The sequence below is a fragment of the Medicago sativa genome, chromosome 6, assembly GCF_051527215.1.
Source record: "Medicago sativa cultivar Bolivia chromosome 6, Bolivia_mono, whole genome shotgun sequence".
NCBI classification, from domain to species: domain Eukaryota; kingdom Viridiplantae; phylum Streptophyta; class Magnoliopsida; order Fabales; family Fabaceae; genus Medicago; species Medicago sativa.
The window spans coordinates 4807990-4825254 of NC_140754.1; the positions used below are offsets into that span (position 1 = coordinate 4807990).

Consider the following 17265-nt stretch of genomic DNA (forward strand, 5'->3'; position numbering starts at 1 on the left):
AGGATACAAATGTACTATAATAATAGTAACTAAATGAATTAGTTTAGAACTAATTTTTCCTCATTCAATTTTGTTCTAAAAGCATATCTCTCCCCCAAACTCAATATCCTCAAGAAAACTTAAAAATTTATGTCTCAAATTTTCTTAATTGTGGGACGAAAACTTATAGTGTTCAAACCCTTAAACAATATAGAATGTCACAAGTCATAACTGAATTGACTTCAATAATTAAACTTAAAAGACACATTGAATCATCATAAAATAAAAAATATAAAATATCTTGATTCATTCAACTTAAAACAAAAAACAATCTAAGTAATGATTCACCAAATTGTCTTTTAAATAAAAAAATAATCCATTAATGACGATCTAAAAAATAGTTCAAAAATGAATAAATAAATCTTTATCGACTTTGTCCATTCCAAATTGATATATCTTTCAACATCATTGGACATAAGTCAGTCAAGACTACTTTTCTTTATTTGCCCTTATCTTTTGAGGTATTTTCCGAATGAACACTATTTTATTTTCTCTTGCTTCAACTTTTCCTTATTTGCACACTTTATGAATTGATCATTTAAATGATCTTTTCTAACTGAAACAGTTATAAACTTAATTGTGCAAAGAGAATACTAAATACTGAATTCTCAAACAAGTCATATGATAGTCAAAATTACTGAATTTTCTAACAAGTCATATGATAGTCGAAATCATAGTGTCTTAGCAAGAATAAATATATACATAACGTGCTCCTAAAATTTTCTTTGCTTAATAACCTTAATAAAATAGCCACTCTCCAATGAGAGCATGTCTTTCTCTATATTGCTTTAAAAGCACTTTAGTTTAGGCAAAGAAAATATGACAAAAATTTTGTCATCTTAAATAACACCTCTAATACATATGATATTTTAGCTTTATGATATCATATGACCTATGAGATTTGGTGTATACTCACTTGCCAAACTTGATTCTCACATTAGATGCTGAATTTGTGAGAGAATGTGAGTTTCACCATCCTTATTTAAGGTCTAGATCCAAGAACAATATTAATGTTCTTCTTTAAATCCTAAATTAGAATTTTAAGAGTTAAAGAATTTAACTCAAATTAGCAGATACATAAACTATATTAGTTTATAGAGAACAAGAGTAGCAAAAGCACTCACTAAAATACCTAGTGCATCATCAATATCAAGTCTTTAAACAATAATATCAATTGCTAGTGGTATTTTATAGCAATGATCAAACAATGACAAATTACTTTGACAAGAATAAATTCTTATAATTGTCATGTGTTTACCATCACAAGTGTAGATGTAAACTCTTAAATACTTAAATGAGTTTACATTCACGACATGTCAAAATTAATTAATTGTAAGACATGCACAATTGATCTTTATTTGTAAATTAAAAGACAAAAAACAAGATACCAAACGCACCATTAAAACACAATCTTTTGATTGCTAAGAATTAATTGCGAGCGGTACTCTCAGTGCAATGATCAAATATTGGTAATAAGTCCTGTCAGATAATGGGTGCCTTTTGACATCCTCATTACCCACATGGAAAAACTTAATAAGTCTTGTCAGATAATGGGTGCCTTTAGACATCCTCATTACCCACATGAAAAATTTAAGAATTATCACATATTTATCATCACAAGTTGTAAATTAAAAGACCAAAAACAAGATACCAAAGCACCATTAAAACACAATCTTTTGACTGCAAATGATAATCTCAACGCAATGATCAAATATGGTAATAAGTCCTGTCAGATAATGGGTGCCTTTTGACATCCTCATTATCCACATGGATAAAACTTAAGAAGTCCGGTCAGATAATGAGTGTCTTTTGACATCCTCATTATCCACATGGAAAAACTTAATAATTACCGCATATTTACCATCGCATGTATGTAATTATTCGGCCAAACTGTGCCTTCCTTTTGGCCGACTAAAACAGCTCGCATGAACAATTACATACTACATCTTTTATAATTCCAACTGAATCAAATCTACGCAACAGAGGTTACTTTACTTGTTGTTTCAACCAACTCAATCAAAATTACTAGACAATTCAATAAATGAATTTAAATGGGGATGGTCTGAATTTTACAAGGCAAATGGGAAATGTCTTAAATTCACAAGGCACTATCGACATAATGTAAACCGAATTAGTTCTTTATGTCGTTGTGTAACTATTAGGCCACTCAACAACCCTTAAGTGTGAAGACAAATTCACAAGAATTGAAAAGAAAAAAAAAAGATGCAATGAAAAGAAGATGCAAGTCACAAATCACACCAATGTGTGTATGAAAATACATTTACATATATCGCATAAAGCAACAACAAACATAGCATGAAATATATTCAAAATGCATGATAAGACAAAATATTATTGTAGAAAACTTAATAATAATAAACTTTAACATCATAATCATGCTATAAGAAAAATATTCAATTTCAAATCAAAAGAAAATTGAATCTTATATACAACAAAATATTCATGCCACAATTGACTCATATATACCAATTGATTCTTTAAATAAAATAATGAATAACTCTAGACTCAATTATTTCCTAAATAAGGAAATATGCTTTATGTTTATAAATAAACAAACAAAACTAGAATTATTATTTCTCAAACTTTAAAGAACCAAATTCTTACCTTATGTACAAAAAAAATGTTCATAATATTTTGAAATTCATTATTAAAAGGCAACAAATATATCACAAATATATTTTAATCTTAATGTGCCTACTTTTCAAAATAAATTTTATGTACGAAATCTTGGTGAATCAAAACTAATTTCAAACAGAAATTAAACAACAAAATATGATAATGATGTTTGAAAAGTATATTAACCAAAAGATTTGATTTAAATCAAATTAACAAAATCAAAATCAAAATCAAATTATTATTAAATCTTGTAACCAAAAAAAAAAAAATTATTATTAAATCTCAATAGTGCACAAATACATATAAATGCAACAAACTCGATCCAAATAAGAAAAAAGAATGTCATGGCAATCCTTCTAAAACAAACCAAAGTGTGCTAATGTGCTACAAAACATGATTCAAATACTTCATTAGCTATAAATATGCATCCTTATCTATAAAAAAATTCTGAAGCTTTATAGACGGACCCAAAGATTTAATCAGCCGTAATTTTATAACAAACAAAAATAATTTTTGCTCACTGAAACTGAAAACTTTTAATATGATTTATCCAAATTCATATGAAATCAATTAACATGAAAACAGGACACATTATGATCCACAAAAGTTGTGGAAGGAAACCAAAAAATCCACACAAATAAAAAAATTGGATCCATAAAATTTAGCAGGTAACGACAATACTGTTAAACAAAAAACGAAAACAAATATGGCTGATGTCTAAGGATCATTAGCGTATGAAGGAATCAGTTGAAATAATTTGATCAACCAATTCTTTGCAAGTAATAAAGGTCACACAGACCCAATCGGAACACATAAAATGAAAAGAAACTTAATCATTGAAAAAATTTGCGACAGTCCCGAATTCCGAAAGAGGACTCAAAAATCTTATAATAAAATTTTTCCTTATGCAACAAAAAAAAAATTGCACTTGCTGAAACAAAAATTTTATATTCCATATTCAATCAATCATATGTATGATTAAAAGAAAATCACGTCACGGGTTCAAAAAAAAAAAACACACGTCAAAGGTAAAAAATAAATACCTTCTTTCAATTCATAATTTTAACTGAAACCATAAACCAAAGAAGAAACAAAGCAATTCATATATTTATTTGAGAAATCAAATTTGGAACAATATCACATGACTTGGACCGTGGAGTGTTGAGTGGCTACAAAATATCCAAAAAGGTGATGTGGGACTCATCTCGACTAAAAATAAGCGTATCAAGAAGGTAACGAAGGTGTCAGGTAGTACAGGAAATGCAATCAAAAAAAAGGCGGGGGGTGTGCTTCGACATCCGGTACTCACTTTAAAAAAGGTTGCCAGGCTACCTAGTAAAGATAGAGAAGAGGTTATGAAGGTGTTACATGACTCTAAAATTATGAAGGTGCTGAAACAGAAAATTCGGAACCGTCGACGTCAAAGAGAGAGAGTTACAAGATCGCTAGAGGAGGTTACACAAGGTACTAATATTGAATCTTCTTCTATGGCTTCAGTGAATAAGGATTGGCAAAATTGGGTGGTTCTTCGGGGTAATGAGGAGACAAATGCAGAGGATATAAAGGATATCGGAGCTGTTATTGGTGTTTCATTAAAAGGAAACAATCATAATAAATTTAGTGTGTTATCTCGTCCTAAAGTTGTTGATAATGGGCCAGTGTTGAGGCCGGTGGTGGAGGGAGTGGATATGGTGGATGAGGAAGAGTAGGTGGTTGGGTGTGGTGGTGGGGGTCGGCGGGGTGCGTGTGTGTAATGAAGTTAATTTCTTGGAATGTGCGGGGGTTAGGGGGAGCTGAAAAGAGGAAGGAAGTGAGAAAGTTGGTGGCAGAAAAAAATCCTTTCATTTTATGTTTACAAGAGACTAAACAAGTGGTAGTTGATGATATTTTGAGTAAGTCTTTGTGGGGTGATTCGAATCATGCTTATTCTTATCGGCCGTCAACAGGGGCATCGGGGGGGTTGTTGACATTGTGGGATACTATGGAAGTAGAGGTGTGGTCCTCCGTTAGTTTCGAACATGTGTTACAAATTCATGGAAGATTTATTCGGACAAATGAGGTGTTTTATTTGTTCAATATTTATGCACCGTGTGAATCCCGGGCGAATCAGGCGTTATGGGTTTCAGTGTCATCAAAACTTCTTTTGTTAAGGGGTGAGAAGGTTTGTGTGTGTGGGGACTTTAATGCGGTTCGTAATATGGAGGAACGTCGATCTATTCGAGGGGGGAATGGTGTTTAAGTAACTCCTCATTTCAGCATGTTTATTGAAGACAACGGTTTGATTGATTTGCCGTTATGTGGTCGTCGATATACGTGGTTTAAAGGGGATGGCACAACAATGAGCAGGTTGGATCGATTTTTGCTCTCAGAAGAGTGGGGTTTGCAGTGGCCAAATTGCTTTCAGGTGGCTCTTCTCCGGGGCCTCTCTGATCATTGTCCTCTTCAGTTGTCTGTTGATGAGGAAAATTGGGGACCCCGACCGTCTAGAATGTTGAAATGTTGGCAAGAGGTACCCGGTTACAAACAGTTTGTGAAAGATAAATGGCATTCATTCCAAATTGAGGGATGGGGCGGGTTTGTTATCAGAGAAAAATTGAAGTTGATTAAGCATGCTTTGAGGGAGTGGCACTCAGGTCACATTAAGAATATTCCGGGACAAATTGATGTCTTAAAAAATCGACTAGAGCAATTGGATGAGAAAGGGGAGGAAGATGGGTTGTCAGTGGAAGAAATTGAGGAATTGAAGGGTGTAACGCATGACATTCATTTTTTGTCACGTGTTAGTACTAGTATTAGTTGGCAACAGTCAAGAATCCTTTGGTTAAAAGATGGTGACGCTAATTCAAAATATTTTCATTCTGTTTTATCTAGTCGGCGAAGAAGAAATGCCATTGTTTCTCTGATGGTGAATGGTAATCTCGTGGAGGGTGTGCAGCCTATTCGGGATGCAATATTCTATCATTTTAGGGACCATTATGAGGCGCAACATGTTCAGAGGCCAGGGGTCGGAAGTTTGAATTTTAATACTCTCTCTTATGCGGAAGGTAGCGGTCTTGTGAAACCTTTCTCAGAGGGGGAAGTCAAAGAAGCAGTCTGGGACTGTGACAGCTATAAAAGTCCTGGGCCAGATGGTGTGAACTTTGGTTTTATCAAGGAGTTTTGGGAAGAGCTTAAAGGAGATGTTATGCGTTTTTTATCAGACTTTCATCGGAATGGTAAATTGACAAGAGGAATTAACTCTACGTTCATAGTTCTTATTCCGAAAGTTGACAGCCCTCAGAAAGTAAATGATTTCCGGCCTATATCACTGGTTAGTTGTCTGTATAAAATTTTGGCTAAAGTGTTGGCCAATTGTTTGAGAACTGTTATCGGTAAGGTTGTGTCAGAGTCGCAGACAGCTTTTGTGAAAAACAGACAGATTCTTGATGGTATTTTAATTGCTAATGAGGTGGTTGATGAAGCACGCAAGATGAAAAAGGAGTTGATGCTTTTTAAAGTAGACTTTGAAAAAGCATATGACTCGGTGGATTGGGGGTACTTAGAGGAGGTAATGCGAAAGATGGCTTTCCCGGTGTTATGGAGGAAATGGATCAAAGAATGCGTCACTACTGCAACTGCTTCAATTCTTGTTTATGGAAGCCCCACAGACGAATTTCCGTTGAAAAGGGGTTTGCGTCAAGGAGACCCTCTTTCTCCTTTCCTCTTCCTGTTAGCAGCAGAGGGCCTGAATGTTATGATGAAGGCGGTTGTGGATAATAACTTGTATGCGGGGTTTGGGGTAGGCAATTCAGACGCGGTAAAGGTTTCCCATTTGCAATTTGCCGATGATACGTTGTTAGTAGGGATGAAGAGTTATGAAGGGCGGTGTTGACTTTGTTTGCGGAGATGTCAGGTCTGAAAGTAAATTTCCATAAAAGCCTACTGGTGGGTATTAATATTGGTGACTCGTGGTTGTCAGAGGCGGCGTCCATCCTCAACTGTAAAGTCGGTAAAATTCCGTTCTTGTATCTTGGTTTATCGATTGGAGGGGATCCGCGGAGACTAGCGTTTTGGGAACCTGTGGTGTCAGCTATTAAATCCAGATTGTCGGGGTGGCAAAGTCGATTCCTATCTATCGGGGGGGCGGTTGGTACTTCTCAAGTCTGTTCTGACCTCAATTCCTGTATATGCTCTTTCTTTCTTTAAAGCTCCGTCAGTATAATCTCTTCCATTGAATCTATTTTAAATAAATTTTTTTGGGGAGGGTGTGAGGATAGCAGGAAAATTTCCTGGATTGCTTGGAGCTCTGTTTGTTTACAAAAGGAGTACGGAGGTTTGGGGGTGAGGCGGTTGAAGGAGTTTAACTTAGCTTTATTAGGGAGATGGGGTTGGAGGTTGTTAGTGGATAGAGGAGGGTTATGGTATAGGGTGTTGGTGGCGAGATATGGTGAGGAGGCAGGGAGGTTGGCGGTTGGGGGACGGAGTGCTTCTTCTTGGTGGAGGGAGATAGCGAAGATTAGGGATGGGGTAGGAGATAGTGAGAGGGGCTGGTTTGCAGTCAGGGTGTCGAAGGTGATCGGGGATGGGACAAACACCCTGTTTTGGTTGGATAGGTGGTTAGGAGGTACACCGTTGTGTAGGAGGTTTGCCCGGTTGTTTGATTTAGCGTCTGATAAGCTTTGTACTGTGTCAGACATGTATCATAGAGGTTGGGATGAGGGAGGTGATGCGTGGGGTTGGAGGAGAAGGTTGTGGGCGTGGGAGGAGACCTTGCTAGGAGAGTGTAGGGATTTATTGGCTAATGTTTTTGTGCAGCCTAACGTTTCTGACAGGTGGCAGTGGGATCCCGATATCCGTGAAGGTTATACAGTTAATGGTGCATATCATATTCTGACAACTCCTGTTACTACCATGGCCGCTGATGCTACAAGTGATCTTGTTTGGCACAAACAGGTTCCTTTGAAGGTTTCATTAGTGGCTTGGAGATTGCTGAAAGACAGGTTACCTACAAAAATCAACTTGCAAAGGCGCGGTTTGCTTCAGGCTGATGATATTACGTGTGTGTCTGGTTGCGGTATCGAGGAGTCAACATCCCATTTATTTTTTCACTGCAAGGAATTTGGTTCTTTATGGCAGTATATCAGATCGTGGATTGGGGTGGCTGGTGTTGATCCTCTCTCTATTAGAGAGCATTTCACTCAATTTATTAATTATTCAGGTTACTCCAATAAACGTAAGTCTTTTCTTCAAATGATTTGTCTGCTTGGTGTTTGGCTAATATGGAATGAACGCAACAACAGGATTTTCAATAACATAGAAATACCTATTAGCCAGCTGTTAGAAAAAGTAAAGTTCCATTCCTATTGGTGGCTAAAAGCTAGTAACGTTTCTTTTGTGTACGGTTCTCAAAGATGGTGGTCGGACCCTTTGATGTGTTTGGGTATCGACTAACCTTTGGTTGACTTTATTTTGTATTGACATTCTATTTCTTGGGGTGCATTCCATGGTACACCTTGTACTAAGGAATGCTTACCGCCGTTGTTAATATATATATATATATATATCCCATTTTAGTGTCTTCAAAAAAAATATCACATGACTTGGATATAGTCATCGCAAAATTTTCAATGCATAATATAAAGGAATCGATGAATAAAAATAAGGCATCGATGAATAAAGGAATGGATGAATAAAATAAACAACACATCAGCCATCGTAAAATCCCAATAAATCAAACATGAATACCGCTCTGATACCACTTGTTGGAAATTTAGGTCTTAATAAAAACAGGTTTCATAAAACATGTTCAACAATTAACAATCAACAGCGGAAGCAAACAAAACGTTGAACATAAATATGAACGGATCTAAGACATGTTTGATTTATCAAGCATATCAAGAATTAGGGTATTAGGAATACCTGGATAAAGCTTTCATGGCAGCCCTTTCAACGGCAATTGTAAACAGAGAGAGGTGATCTGAAACAAAACAAGAACGTTAGCGGCGGCTGATTTGGTTCTTCCTCAACCGGTACCTTTATGCCTCAAGTTCTCTTCAGATGGGGAGAAGAGAGAGTTTGCCGTGTACGGTGTATTGGGGACCATAGCCTCTTTTATATTGGATGGCCATTAGGGTTTCCCATTATTCCTTAATGGGTCATCCGGACATCCACTCATTGAGTCCATATCAACTAATTAAATATTTAATTAATTATCCAATTAGAAACCTAATAGCCTTATTACTTAATTTGATCACTAATCAATTAAGGCTCACAATTGATAAATAGCTAATATAATTATTATTACGATATTTGCCCACATAATGATATTGGAATATAATAAAACAATAAAATATTTCAACAGTGTATATATTCATCATTCAATCAACCAATATCATGTCATTAATTTATTTTAAAATAAATTCAACTTTTACCTAGAGGTATTGGTACCCAACCAAACTTCAAAGTATCTAAAATTTTCCTGAATATTTAATATCGAAATTTTTTTACATTTACTCTTTAACGCCGGAACTCATTCAACCATTGAGTTCCCTTGTATTAGAGTACAAAATCTCTAGGTTAATCCCTAAAAAACCATTTTCCCAATTCATTTTCTCTAGTCAAATCTCAGCATTTAAATTAATTTAGTTATTGATTGAGAGTATCTATCAGTCATTGGATTAATTTAATTTCTTAGGCTTTACTTAAGAGGAGTGGGAAAATGTAGATGATACTCCCTCCGTTCCTTTTTAAGTGTCTCTTTTGGAGAAAATTTTTGTTCCTATTTAACTGTCACTTTCAAAGTTCAATGCATCATTAAATGTTGTTTTACCAATATTATCCTTTGTTATTTATTACGGAGAGAGAAATATATGAAATGAGATGTTAAATTAATAAGGTCATTATAGTAAAAGTATAAGTTATTGCATCAAAAGTAGAAACAATTATTCATTGTCTTGGTTTGTGTAAAATATCAAAATGTGACAATTAAAAAGGAACGGAGGTAGTATGTAACACCCCGTTTTCCCAACATAAAAATTTCATAATAAATCAGAGTATTTAAATCATAAACGGAATGTCACATACTTCTTGAAAGTCTTAAAATAGATAATAATAATTATCCTTCAAAATCCAACATCATAGAATCTGAAACTTCGCAGCGGAAAATAGTTCAGCATAATAAAAGTCTCATAAATCTTAGTTCAATAATAATTCTTAAACTTCAAAAGCAATATGTAAAGGAATCAGAAAATAGTATCAAAATCCCCATCCCGTTACGTATCAGAGCACCTAAGGACACAGTGAGAGATATACACCCACGACCGCAGCTAATCTTGATTACCTGCAAGTTACTCATACGAAGAGCAACATTTTCAAGCAGAAGGGGTGAGATTTCTCAAACAATAATATTAAGCTCATAAATCATAAATTACATTTAACAACATAAACATATTATAATTTAACAACTATAATTAAATACATAAACATCATCATTTATCTTAGCAAAATATCATCATATAGTAGTCACAGTCATCGTCACATATCATCATACTAAAAGACATCACAAAGTAATTTGTTAAAACATCACAACTTAACAACTTGACTTGACAATGCATCTAAACTCGACTATGCAACTCTTAACGTCTTAAACCATCTTGAATCATCATGAAATGCAAATGCATGTGGTACCATGTTAGGGCATAAGCCCTCATCGTCGTTGAGCATAGATATACTCTTAGGGCATAAGCCCTCATCGTCGTGGTTGAGCAAAAGCTCCATCGTCGTGGTTGAGCAAAAGCTCCATCGTCGTGGTTGAGCAAAAGCTCCATCGTCGTGGTTGAGCAAAAGCTCCAGGGCATGAGCCCTCATCTATAAATGAGTATGCATGGACTCAACATCTTACGTCTTAGAAACTTCATGAACATCTATGACATCTTAACATCTTGACAACATAACATCTTAACAACTTGATGACTTCATAACGACTCGACGACTTAACAAACTCTTTGACTTAGACCGACACTTACATCTTAAATAAGACTTAGCAGTATATGCAGCATATAAATAATTCATCTCATATCAGCATCATAGTACAACAACATCAAATGATAATCAACAACATCTTAACATCGCATCATCATAAGCATCATAATTATCACATATAGTGCATAAATAACAAGATCACATCTTTAAATAATTTCATCATCAAACACAACATCGTTAAGTAGCACATAAATTACACATCGTTAAATAACACATCAATTTCACATCATCAAATTATTCACAAATTACACTTAGTCAAATAATTCATCTATTATACTTCATTAAATAACACATCAATTTCTCATTATCAAATAATTCGTCAATTAAACTTCATTAAATAACTCATCATTGTTATTAAGTTAAAATTCAGTTATATGACTTAAAAAAAGATATGTGCATGATACTAGTACTAGTAATAATAGCTACCTTTTTTTAGTGTTTATATCTAAATCAAATATTAATGTACTATGCTGAAAAATATTTGACCATGTACTGTTATAGTGACAATCGTGTCTCAATTGAAAACAAAAACAAATCATGACTGGCGTTTAAATTATGTGCAAAATTAATACTAATAATGCAAATTTCATGGCAATTAAAATTGAGAAAACAAAACAAGCCATACGTATATCTTAATTGGAATTCGAATTGAACTGTGTAGCAGCAAATTGGCATGAACGGCAATAGTAATACAACATCAGCAAGCAAACGAAAATAATATGTATTGGAATTGAAAAGAAATTGGAATACGGAAATAGAAAACAATGAGGCAATTAAAAATAATAACAATTGGAATTGACTCTAATAATAAAATAGAAGTTCTCAAGGTTATAACGATAAACAAAATTATATTTTAATCATGAAAACATCACGAGTTTATGAAAAATCAAACGTATAATTTCAGCAACAAAGAGAACACAAATTTAATCATAGATTCATCAAAAGAATGAGAAAACAACAAAAATTAACAACCCTTCACTACCCACATGAATACACAACCCTTATGATGAATAGAAACTCCCCCCATACAAACTCATCCTAAAGCATGTTAGATGCAATCTAATGATTCACAGACTTAATACTAGTGAAAGATAGTCTCACCCTTACCTTAGATTGTTTTTCTGAAATCAAAAGCAGCGTTCTTCGTTCCTAGGGTTCTCTCTCTCTGAGTTCTCCTCTTTCTCCAAAAAGCGGTTTAACGTAAAAACTCTTTCTAACCTAAGCTTCCTTATTTATAATACTAATCACTCTTCCTAAATCTATTTAGGCCCAATAACTTATTCTTCTTTCTATTCTAACCCCCAATTCTACTCACACTAATTATTCTCATATTCTAATAAATAATAGAATAAAGCCACTTAATAAATACTAGCACCTCACATATTTAAAATAAATCACATAAATAGATTCTAACTTAATAAAAATAATTAAATAAAAGGAGGGCGTTACATAGTACATCTAATTAACAAAGTTGCTCTTATCAGAGTAGTGTTTGTTGGTAATATTCGAACCTTTTAACTATTTTTAAATGCTAATATTTGAATATGTTCCTGCAAAGTGCCTTCAACTCTCCGACTTGATTCGTTTCCAGCTCGCTTAGCGAACATGCATGTCATGTTTTCCTTTGAACTATTTGACTTGACTCGCCTTGGCTCGCTCTCAGCTCACTTAGAGAACTGACTAGAATTCTTGATGATCCATCATCCATCATCCATCATCCTTTCATCATTCAACCTATAAATACAATGAAAATCGGCAATAGTATCTATAATAGTACTCAAGACCTAATTAGCTAATATTTACAATGAACTGAGGTATTTTCATTTGATTTCTTGCAAAACAAGTAAATAAATGCCTTAAATATATTCAAGACTTAATTATATAAATTTTATAAAGATTATTCAAGACTTCCCCTTCACATATGAAGAGATAACATAAAATAACAATAGTCTATTTGGGTTTGACTTTATTAACTTTATGATGCAGAATGCTGTTATTGTGTTATATTTGGCTTGTGCCTCTTTTTTCCTTTGCTTCCTAGGTGAGTTCTCAATTTTGTTACTACTTTGGTTTTCACTTCTCTTCAATATGTATATGATATGATACACAAGTATTAACATTGTACCTTTTTCAGAGGGTTATTGTTGGACAAGAACAGGCGAAAGACAAGCTGCAAGAATGAGAGCTAGGTATCTAAAAGCAGTTCTAAGACAAGAAGTTGCATACTTTGATTTGCATGGTACAAGCACATCAGAAGTCATCACCAATGTCTCTAGCGACAGCTTAATAATTCAAGATGTTCTTAGTGAAAAGGTCTCAAAAACTATCATTCTACTTTAAGCTATTGTAGCACCGACACTTCAGATCAAAGACATGTGTGAGTGTTTGACATAGTCGGTCATACACCAACACGATACTGACAATTTTGGTTACATTCAATCACTTCTTTTTTTAAAATTACTACATGTGTCAGTGTCAGTATTGTGTCGGCGATTCATTATATGTGTGACATTATTTGTTTGTTAATTTATTCTAACTTGAAAACCATACAGGTTCCAAATTTTTTGAAGCATGTAGCTAAGTTCATTGGGAACTACATAGTGGCATTTGTAATGTTATGGAGATTGGCCATTGTTGGGTTCCCTTTTGTGGTTCTAATTGTGACTCCTGGTTTCATATATAAGAGGATTATGATTAGGTTGGCTAGAAATATCAGAGAAGAGTACAATCAAGCTGGTACAATAGCAGAACAAGTGATCTCTTCAATTAGAACTGTTTATTCCTTTACAGGAGAAAGCAAAACCATAGCTGCTTTCTCTAATGCTTTGGAAGGATCAGTGAAGTTGGGATTGAAACAAGGCTTGGTTAAAGGTTTAGCTATAGGAAGCAATGCTATTGTGTATGTTCAATGGTCTTTTATGTCATACTATGGTAGCAGAATGGTCATGTATCATGGTGCTAAAGGTGGCAGTGTATTTGTAGTTGTAGCATTGATGGCTTTTGGTGGAAGGTAATTATTAAATTATACCTTTTTTTACCTCTTATTTCATTCCATCTCTGGTTTCTGTTGGTAATTCAACTTTTCGTATAAATATATTTTTTTTCCTGTTGTGATAGGGCTTTAGGAGCTGGTCTATCAAATGTGAAGTACTTCTCAGAAGCAAGTGTTGCAGGAGAAAGAATAATGGAAATGATTAAGAGAGTTCCAAAAATAGATTCTGAAAACATGGAAGGTGAAATTCTAGAGAAAGTCTTGGGGGAAGTTGAGTTCAAAAATGTTGAATTTGTGTATCCATCAAGACCAGAAAATGTGATCTTAAATGATTTTTGCTTAAAGGTTCCATCAGGGAAAACAGTTGCATTAGTAGGAGGAAGTGGTTCAGGAAAATCAACAGTTGTATCACTTTTGCAAAGATTTTATGATCCAATTGGTGGAGAGATTCTTCTTGATGGAGTTGCTATTCATAAGTTGAAATTAAAGTGGCTTAGGTCTCAAATGGGTTTAGTGAGTCAAGAACCTGCTTTATTTGCAACAAGCATTAAGGAGAATATACTTTTTGGAAGAGAGGATGCTACATTTGAAGAAATTGTGGATGCTGCTAAAGCTTCTAATGCTCATAATTTCATTTCAATGTTGCCACAAGGATATGATACTCAGGTTAGTGCTAGCTTCTTTTGATATTATGCTAAGTTAGATAATTGTTTTGAAGATTATATTAAGATGTTAATTGTTATTTACTACAATAGGTTGGGGAGAGGGGAGTACAAATGTCAGGGGGACAAAAGCAAAGGATTTCCATTGCAAGAGCCATAATAAAAAAGCCAAGAATTCTATTGCTAGACGAAGCAACAAGTGCACTAGATTTTGAATCGGAACGAGTTGTCCAAGAAGCTTTAGAGAAAGCCATAGTTGAACGCACCACCATCATCATCGCTCACCGCTTATCCACCATCCAAAATGCAAATATCATTGCAATAGTTCAAAATGGTAAGATCATGGAAACAGGATCTCACGAAAGCCTTATGCAAAATGACAACTCTCTTTACACCTCCCTCGTTCGTCTTCAACAAACTAGAAATGACCAAAGTGACCACACTCCCTCTATCATGAATAGAGATCACATCCAAAGCACGAGTAGTCATAGACTCGTGAGTCGTTCTAGCTCTTTCAACTTAATGACACATGGTGGTGGTGATGTCGTTAATTGTAACAATGTTGTTGTACTTGATGATGACGATGATGATAGTAGTAGTAATAATAAAAATATAAAGAATAAAAAGAAGGTAAAGGTTCCTTCATTTCGAAGATTGTTAGCAATGAATGTTCCAGAGTGGAAGCAAGTGTGTTTGGGATGTTTAAATGCGGTTTTATCTGGTGCGGTTGAACCCATGTTTGCATTTGCAATGGGGTCAATTATTTCTGTTTATTTTCTTAGCAACCATGATGAAATCAAGAAGCAGATTAGGATTTATGTGCTTTGTTTTCTAGGGTTGGCTTTGTCCTCAATGGTTTTTAATGTGCTTCAGCATTATAGCTTTGCTTACATGGGAGAGTACTTGACTAAGAGGGTTAGAGAAAGAGTGTTTTCCAAGATACTCACTTTTGAAGTTGGTTGGTTTGATGAAGATCAAAATTCTACAGGTGCTATTTGTTCTAGACTTGACAAAGAAGCCAATGTGGTATGTTCTCTTAAATTTTTGTTTTAATATGCATGTTATTTTATAGATAAATTAATAATGAATTATATATAAGTATCCTTCTGTATTTCATAATCTTGTCATCCTATACAGGCAAGGACTTTGGTGGGTGATAGATTGGGAACAGTGGTACAAACCATATCAGCAGTGGTAACAACATTCATAATGGGACTAATCATTACATGGAGACTATCAATTGTTATGATAGCAGTTCAACCAATTAACATGGTTTGTTTCTACACAAGGTGTGCCCTTCTTAAGAGTATGTCAAGCAAAGCAATTAAAGCCCAAGATGAAAGTAGCAAAATAGCAGTTGAAGCTGTTTCAAATATTAGAACCATAACTGCTTTTTCATCTCAAGATAGAATTCTAAAAATTCTTGAAAAAGCCCAAGAAGGTCCAAGTCAAGAAAACATTAGACAATCTTGGTTTGCTGGTTTAGGGCTTGCATGTGCACACAGTCTCCATTCTTGTATTAGAGCATTCCACTTTTGGTACGGTGGAAAACTTGTGTCTCATGGATATATAACAACTAAGGCATTATTTGAGACTATTATGATTTGGTTAAGTATTGGAAGAGTTATTATTGATGTTGTAAACAACATGACTAATGACCTTGCTAAAGGCTTTGATGTTGTTGGGTCAGTGTTCGCAATTCTTGATAGGTATACAAAAATTGAGCCGGATAATTTGGAAGGTTACAAAGCAGAAAAGTTGATAGGAAAAATTGAATTTCATGATGTACATTTTGCATATCCGTCTAGGCCTAATGCAATGATCTTTCAAGGGTTCTCGATTAAAATTAATGTCGGTAAATCAACAGCTTTGGTCGGGGAAAGTGGTTCTGGAAAATCGACAATCATAGGACTAATTGAGAGATTTTATGATCCAATAAAAGGGATAGTGACGATTGATGGTAGTGATATAAAGTCTTATAATCTAAGGTCATTAAGGAAGCATATTTCACTTGTGAGTCAAGAGCCAACATTGTTTAGTGGTACCATAACGGAGAATATTGCATATGGAGCATATGATAAGGTTGATGAGAGTGAGATTATAGATGCAGCTAGGGCTGCAAATGCTCATGATTTTATATCAAGCTTAAAATATGGTTATGAGACATTATGTGGTGATAGAGGAGTTCAACTTTCTGGTGGTCAAAAGCAAAGGATTGCAATAGCTAGAGCTATATTGAAGAATCCAAAGGTATTGCTTTTGGATGAAGCAACAAGTGCACTTGATAGTCAATCAGAGAAGTTAGTGCAAGATGCTTTAGAAAGGGTTATGGTTGGAAGGACAAGTGTGGTTGTGGCTCATAGGTTGAGTACTATACAAAATTGTGATTTGATTGTTGTTTTAGATAAGGGTAGTGTTATTGAGAAAGGAACACATTCATCTTTGTTGTCTAAAGGACCAAGTGGAGCTTATTACTCTTTGGTAAGTCTACAAAGAAGACCAACCAATACAATTGTTGACACTACACATGAAATCAATTAAATAAATAAGATCAAGTTCCTTGATTAAAAGGAGAGGGTACAAATAAGAATTGATGATGGAGTTGTTGTTTAATAGGGAAATTGGTTGTCTCTTGGCTTCCAACTTCTTTCTTATGTAAATCATCAAAATTGTTTGTTTTTTAAGCATACTACAATTCCTATGTTAAATATTATGTACTTTTTATTGTAATATAGTTACTCTCTTTTTTGGAATATGTTGTACAGTCTTTGGTCTCTATATCCTATGATTAAAATATTGGCTCCCACCTTAATAATAAAGGGAGTTTCGGAAATCACACTTAGTTGAAGATAAGTCTTGTTCTACCTCAATCCACTTAGATTGGTATGGTGGAATTGGCTTAGGACTTTGGAGTGT

At 34.5% G+C, this 17265-nt stretch overlaps 1 protein-coding gene across 2 annotated transcripts in view; it reads left to right on the plus strand.

The window, feature by feature from the left end:
• Positions 1-17102, plus strand: part of LOC146912228 (ABC transporter B family member 15-like) — a 30378-nt gene extending 13276 nt beyond the window's left edge. Inside the window, exons 2-7 of one of the 2 annotated variants that reach the window (XM_085719919.1) lie at positions 12682-12736; positions 12830-13072; positions 13248-13705; positions 13813-14353; positions 14443-15375; positions 15487-17102. In XM_085719919.1, coding sequence (XP_085576045.1) covers positions 13308-13705; positions 13813-14353; positions 14443-15375; positions 15487-16890 — 3276 coding nt within the window. In that variant the 5' untranslated portion in view covers positions 12682-12736; positions 12830-13072; positions 13248-13307 and the 3' untranslated portion in view covers positions 16891-17102. The remainder of the gene's footprint in view (positions 1-12681; positions 12737-12829; positions 13073-13247; positions 13706-13812; positions 14354-14442; positions 15376-15486) is intronic. The other variant, XM_085719918.1, reaches the window with a different exon arrangement.
• Positions 17103-17265: the final 163 nt, after the last annotated feature.